Raw genomic sequence first — 7,500 nt, forward strand, 5'->3', positions numbered from 1 at the left:
TAGGGGGTGAACAAGTAGGGGGTGAACGAGCAGAGGGTGAACAAGGAGAGGGTGAACAAGCAGAGGGTGAACAAGCAGAGGGTGAACAAGTAGGGGGTGAACAAGGAGAGGGTGAACAAGTAGGGGGTGAACAAGTAGAGGGTGAACAAGTAGGGGGTGAACAAGGAGAGGGTGAACAAGCAGAGGGTGAACAAGCAGGGGGTGAACAAGTAGGGGGTGAACAAGGAGAGGGTGAACAAGTAGGGGGTGAACAAGTAGGGGGTGAACAAGCAGAGGGTGAACAAGCAGAGGGTGAACAAGGAGAGGGTGAACAAGGAGAGGGTGAACAAGTAGGGGGTGAACAAGGAGAGGGTGAACAAGCAGAGGGTGAACAAGCAGGGGGTGAACAAGTAGGGGGTGAACAAGTAGGGGGTGAACAAGTAGGGGGTGAACAAGTAGGGGTGAACAAGTAGGGGGTGAGCAAGTAGGGGGTGAACAAGGAGAGGGTGAACAAGCAGGGGGTGAACAAGTAGGGGGTGAACAAGCAAAGGGTGAACAAGTAGGAGGTGGGGGCCACACGGTGGCTCAGTAGTTAGCACTGCAGCCTTGCAGCGCTGTAGTTCTGGTGTTCAAATCCCGTCAAGGGCAAAAAACCATCTGCAAGGAGTTTGTATGTTCTCCCCGTGTCTGCATGGATTTCCATCTCATATTTCAAAGACATACTGATAGGGAAAATGTACATTGTGAGCTCTATGTGGGGCTCACAATCTACATTTAAAAAAAAAATAAAAAAAAAAATAAGTAGGAGGTGAACAAGTGGGGGGTGAACAAGGAGAGGGTGAACAAGGAGAGGGTGAACAAGGAGAGGGTGAACAAGGAGAGGGTGAACAAGGAGAGGGTGAACAAGCAGAGGGTGAACAAGGAGAGGGTGAACAAGCAGAGGGTGAACAAGTAGGGGGTGAACAAGGAGAGGGTGAACAAGCAGAGGGTGAACAAGTAGGGGGTGAACAAGGAGAGGGTGAACAAGGAGAGGTTGAACAAGCAGAGGGTGAACAAGCAGAGGGTGAACAAGTAGGGAGTGAACAAGGAGAGGGTGAACAAGCAGAGGGTGAACAAGCAGGGGGTGAACAAGGAGAGGGTGAACAAGCAGAGGGTGAACAAGCAGAGGGTGAACAAGCAGAGGGTGAACAAGCAGGGGGTGAACAAGTAGGGGGTGAACAAGTAGGGGGTGAACAAGTAGGGGGTGAGCAAGTAGGGGGTGAACAAGGAGAGGGTGAACAAGCAGAGGGTGAACAAGCAGGGGGTGAACAAGTAGGGGGTGAACAAGCAAAGGGTGAACAAGTAGGGGGTGAACAAGTAGGGGGTGAACAAGTAGAGGGTGAACAAGCAAAGGGTGAATAAGTAGGAGGTGGGGGCTACACGGTGGCTCAGTGGTTAGCACTGCAGCCTTGCAGCGCTGTAGTTCTGGTGTTCAAATCCCGTCAAGGGCAAAAAACCATCTGCAAGGAGTTTGTATGTTCTCCCCGTGTCTGCATGGATTTCTATCTCATATTTCAAAGACATACTGATAGGGAAAAATGTACATTGTGAGCTCTATGTGGGGCTCACAATCTACATTTAAAAAAAAAATTAAAAAAAATGAAGTAGGAGGTGAACAAGTAGGGGGTGAACAAGGAGAGGGTGAACAAGGAGAGGGTGAACAAGGAGAGGGTGAACAAGGAGAGGGTGAACAAGTAGAGGGTGAACAAGGAGAGGGTGAACAAGCAGAGGGTGAACAAGGAGAGGGTGAACAAGCAGAGGGTGAATAAGTAGGAGGTGAACAAGCAGAGGGTGAATAAGTAGGAGGTGAACAAGTAGAGGGTGAACAAGTAGGGGGTGAACAAGAAGAGGGTGAATAAGTAGGAGGTGAACAAGTAGGGGGTGAACAAGCAAAGGGTGAACAAGCAGAGGTTGAACAAATAGGGGGTGAACAATGAGAGGGTGAACAAGCAGAGTGTGAACAAGTAGGGGGTGTACAAGGGGGGTGAATAAGCAGAGGATAAACAAGCAGGGGGTGAATATGCAAAGAGTAAACAAGCAGGGGGTGAATAATTAGGGGGTTAATAAGGAGAGGGTGAACAAGCAGAGAGTGAACAAGCAGAGGGTGAACAAGCAGGCGATAAACAGAGGGTACAGATACGCCAGTTAGATAAGGTCACTTGTATTTGTGATATGGGACCACCTACTCCTATAGCACTGAAATTCTAGTTCCCTATGTCTCCATCCTAAAGAGCTATATAAAGAGGGAACCCAACAGGTAAAAGAGCATTACAAATTAATGGACTCATTGAGGAAACGAAGCTATAACATCTAATCCTGCTGTACAGTCATTTGTCCTCCAGTTTCTCCCAGTTTACGGAGAGGAACATTATCAGGTCTTTGCCACCTTGAAGCGGCTAATGAGGTGTCTGACATATGTAACCATCATTGCTGGTTGTACAGGAGCGGTGTAATTACATTGTATGCCTATGTGAGATGATCTGCAGGCAATACGTAATGAAGACTCTGCATTTGGAGTCTTCCAGGGCCAAGTCTTCAATCTGTCTCTATACAAGTGGAGGATTTGGCAGGATTTACTATACGCTATACCAAGTGAATTATAGTGTAAGTGAGAAAATGATAGCGTAGACTTGCTGCAGTAGGTAGACCCCATGCTGGTGCATTGTGCGCTACATGTACCTCTTCACGGTGTGCTGCTAGATACCATAACGCCTACTATTCTTTCAAGAAAAACCTAGACATGAAGCAAAGACTCTAAACAGAAGTAGGTGAATAAAGGGACGAGCTGAAAGTTTTCAACAAACTTTGCATAAATCAGTAATAGAGTGCGTGCATGAGGCATCACATTGTATCTGGCCATTATAGAACCTGTATTCTGCAGTGTTCCCCCTGTACAACCTCTGTTTGTAGTTTGCAGTTCTCCCTGAGCTGAGGGGTGGAAACTGGAAACTACTTTTTATACAGTGTGCACAGTAAGTAGAGGAGAATCTGCTTCATAGCATGGTGATATATCACAGGATATCAATGTGATGTCACATTGTATAGTATATACTGCTGTAGGGTGTCCCGACACTAAAAACAAAAAAAAAAACTATTGTTGATTGAAGCAACTGGACAATGAAGGCACATGACATTAACTCACTAAAGAGGTAACTTTACTGAGGCCTACTAAAGTACACAGGCCTGATTTGGGATGGTCATGGGTATTTGTGCAGGAAAGGATGAGAATTATATAGATACGATTTTTACAAAACTGGGAAAAAAAACATTGCAAAAATGATGGGTTTCAGTAATCTGAAAGGTGGAGATTAGCTGCTTTACACTGCACACAGTAAGCATGAGAGAATCTGCTCCATAACTGCCTCCCTGTGTCAGAAACAGTCCCAGTATCTTGCAGAGAAGTACTGATCTATTCTAATGGGAATACAGTACTTTGGTTGTGTTAGAAAGCTCCTGTTTAGCTGCATCATCCTACTAAACCTGTCTTTCTTATCTCCTTCACTCCCTGCTCACTCCTCTCCATAGACTTCTATAAACATGTAATCTGATAGATTTCCACTGTCAGTTCCTTTGGTGTCCCCGGGGTATTCTCCTATGAGGAAGCGGTTGTCATAAAGAATTCCTTCTATAAAATGATATTGAGAGTCAAAGAGAGGAAAAATTCTGAACTGAATAGTGTTAGACTTGGAAAGTTTTTGATATTTTTATTATTTATGTACTAGGGCGAAGTTCTCACCTCGGCTCCTTGCATTGAAAGAGCAATAACATCCTGAAGACTTTGCCAAAATCGTTCTTTTCATATTAGCGAGATCAGGTTGTGTCAGGTTTTCTCTAACGGAGATCACAACCGGTAAAATGGAAATTGGGATGTTGTATTTTCGATTGAGGCAGAGAAGCTTTCAAATTTGAGCTGACACATTGGTTTCTATCGGTTCCTGTCACTTGTGATGGCAAATCTAAGACATCCGCTACCGACACATGTTCAGGCAGTCAAAACACTCGTCTCAGATGTTACATTTTAATCTTAGGTATAAAATATGGAGTCTGCGCTCTTTACTTATCCCTCTGATGTTACGGAAGATAAAGATATCCTTGTCTCGGAAGGTTCTAAAAATACCGTTGAGCACTTCCAAGTGTCCCATGTGCTTTGCAGATTACAATAGTCGGTTTTCTCCTTCCTTATTAAATCACTTGAGTAGATGTTGGCAAGATGAGCCCCAGAAGATGAGGCTTCGATAGCGGAGCACATATGTTTTATGGTGTAAGTGGGTGGTAAAAATGAACCGAAGAGAAGAAAATCTAAAATGAGTAAAATGTATTAATATGTTGTCGTGTCTCGTGTGTCTGAGTGACACGTGGGGAACACAAAGCTAAGGAAACAGAGAGAAGGGTCAATATGGGTCCCGATAATAGTGACGTGCCTAATGTAGACAGAACTCCCTCAGGGTCTAAGACCAATCAGGTACGGAGGAGTGGGATGAAGCGCGCACAAACCAACAACCGGCTCAGTACTCTTCAAGAACTTTATTGGTAATCAAGCACGACGCGTTTTGGGTTGATAGCCCTTTCTCACGAGTAGGCTCTGTTTATAGCACTGTGAGATGCGCTGCTGCTTTTGAACACATTGGACATACTTTTTGAAGGCTGCCAGCCAGTTGTATATGCACTTCAGAAAGGGCTATCCGCCTGAAACGCGTCGTGCTTGATTACCAATAAAGTTTTTGAAGAGTACTGATCCGGTTGTTGGTTTGTGCGCGCTTCACCCCACTCTTCTGTACCTGATTGGTCTCAGACCCTGAGGGACTTCTGTCTATTGTTGATTGCGTACTCTGGTTGACCCAAGGGGAATAGCTGCCGCCGCCACGGTCACTTATAAATGAATGACAATGCCTTTAGAGGGGGGGGGTTTGCCAAGACAAAGGATAAACCCAAGCAAGGGTATAACTTGAGGGGGTACAAAGGATGGGCCAAAAAGTCTTAGGGGGCCCATAAGCACTAGGATCACTACTGAGGTTTTACTATTAACGGGCCCTTAAGCCAAGGCCACCCACATTTTACCCTGACCACAGGATGGTAGAATAACCTTCTTTGATCTCTTTTCTGAAGCAATAGGTGAACTAGTGGTAGCAGTCTATACCAGCCCCTTGGGGGGTCCCAAAGAGGCCTCTGCCACATAAAATATACCACTATTATAAATGGGACAATGTAGGAATGGGGCACCATTCCAAATTTTGCACTGGGCCCATGAGATTCACGTTACGCCAGTGAACCCAGGTAGCCTAGTCTCTCCAAAGCCTTATTGGTGTATGCTGTCTATTGAATCTGGGGGAGTGGGTGGAGCTTAGTGTTTCTACAATCCTATTAGAAACAAACCAGGGGGGGATGTCACAGGCCACAGTGTTCCTCTGGGCCAATGACATCCAGGAGGTCTCAAGAAGTTGGAAGAGGACTCTGATGGAGAAATGGGTGCCATAACGGAAAGATGAGAAGGAAGGCGATCAATTCCTTGAGCCTCCGTTTACTTTGCTCCAGTCAGTTGCCTTACAACAAGAGATATCTTGGCTAGAGGTGCAACGTCTTTGTAAGACTTCTTTTGTAAATATTTCTGAGGTTCATTTATCTTTTTATTATTGATCTGAATCAGATGTTATATTATTATACTCTTTAGTCTCTTGAGACCCTGCAGCAAAGTAAACGGAGGCTCAAGGAATTGATCGCCTTCCTTCTCATCTCTCCGTCATGGCACCCATTTCTCCATCAGAGTCCTCTTCCAACTTCTTGAGACCTCCTGGATGTCATTGGCCCAGAGGAACACTTTGGCCTGTGACATCCACAATCCTGATGTCATCCAGGAGGCTGGAAGAAGCCAGAAGAGGACCATGATGGAGCAATGGCCACCATGAGGAGCCCAGCAGAAGGAAGGTTAGCATCAGTGTTTATTATGTTTCTGCACCTCCTATGGGCCTCCAATCTGATTATTATAATAATGATTTGTGGGTGAACTCCTTAAATTTTGGGTTCAGCTGAACCGGAAGTTTTTGGAAAATTTGACTCAATATGAATCATTTCACTCATATCTAATCTTGACCATGTATTACACTTATTTATACTGTATAGGCGCCATATAGAATGATTGTCCACATTGTCCAGTTCTTTTTTATTGATCACCTACCCCGTGAATGGATCATCAATAACAATGAGTTAGACAACCCCTTTAACCCGACCAGAGATTCCCCTGGTGGTAAGAACTACTTACGGTGGATTCTGCTTCCATCAGTGGTCCCTTGTGTAGACCTACACCCATCTAAAACTTTTGAATAGATGTCAAAAGTAAATGTCAAAAAATACTCCAGGTCAACCATCAATTATGACCCAGTCATGTAGAAATTTCGTTGTTGGAAGGGTATCCATTAGAATGGGAGAAAATACTCCAAGTCAACCATCAATTATGACCCAATCATGTAGAAATTTGGTTGTTGGAAGGGTATCCATTAGAATGGGAGATAAGACCAATTTGCTGCCTGAGCCAAGATAAGCAGCTTACACACGGACAATAACAATGGCCTAAACACATATGGCCCATAGACAAGTCGTTCCTCAAGAGACCTGGTGATTGGTGAAGGCCCATGTCCCAGGAGCCCTAAGTCATATATCGACCTATATTGATCATCGCAAGGTATATCTCAGAACATCATGACTTATTATTATTGACTTGTATTTTAGCCCTTCTTGTTTTTCTACTTCTTGTGTCTTGGATGTCTTATAATATAATTTGGTTTTTGTCCTTTTCCCCCCAGGGAGCGGGCACTAAACACATCGCAGCCTGTGGCCTTGCAGTTAACTGTGGGCAATCTGAAACCAGAGGAGACGTACTCTTTCCGTATTGTAGCGTATAATGAATGGGGCCCCGGCGAGAGCTCACAACCAGTCAAGGTGGCGACACAACCGGAGTGTAAGTACATAGATATCATAGGTATCCAAATCATTTACTGAGGAACACCCATGCACCCCTGCCCCTTGGCTAAGAGCTATGCCAGCACCATAAAAGGGGAGTCAATGATAGTAAATCTGGCTCGGCCGATGTCCAGAAAAGCGGAGAGGTAAACATAAAAACGCAACTTGGACTACTTTAGTTGTAAGCGGCATTAAAAAGTCGTAACCCGATACAAAATAGTCCAGACTCTTAGTGATTCTGCCCCGATGCGTTTGGGAAGGATTTATACCATATATCAGTCTTTACAGTCTGTTTTTAAAGACTTGTACAAAATCCTTAAAGGGGTTTTCTTGCCCCCATTCTGATGACCTATCCGCAGAACAGTCATCTGTATTTGTTCTGTGGGGTCTGACACCTGGAACCCACGCAGATCAGCTGTTTTAGTAGTTTGCTGGTGCTGGAAGCTGCAGTGAACAGGGATTTTGTGCAATCTGTATTAGGCGCTGCACTAAAATTCCCGGGTTCTTGAATAGGAGTAGACAGCATAT

At 44.9% G+C, this 7,500-nt stretch overlaps 1 protein-coding gene across 6 annotated transcripts in view; it reads left to right on the plus strand.

The window, feature by feature from the left end:
- Positions 1-7,500, plus strand: part of DCC (DCC netrin 1 receptor) — a 634,243-nt gene that overhangs the window by 472,174 nt on the left and 154,569 nt on the right. For all 6 annotated transcript variants that reach the window (XM_075267856.1, XM_075267865.1, XM_075267883.1 and 3 more), the window contains exon 9: positions 6,816-6,970. In XM_075267856.1, coding sequence (XP_075123957.1) covers positions 6,816-6,970 — 155 coding nt within the window. The remainder of the gene's footprint in view (positions 1-6,815; positions 6,971-7,500) is intronic.

The sequence above is a fragment of the Leptodactylus fuscus genome, chromosome 1, assembly GCF_031893055.1.
Source record: "Leptodactylus fuscus isolate aLepFus1 chromosome 1, aLepFus1.hap2, whole genome shotgun sequence".
Lineage (NCBI taxonomy): Eukaryota > Metazoa > Chordata > Amphibia > Anura > Leptodactylidae > Leptodactylus > Leptodactylus fuscus.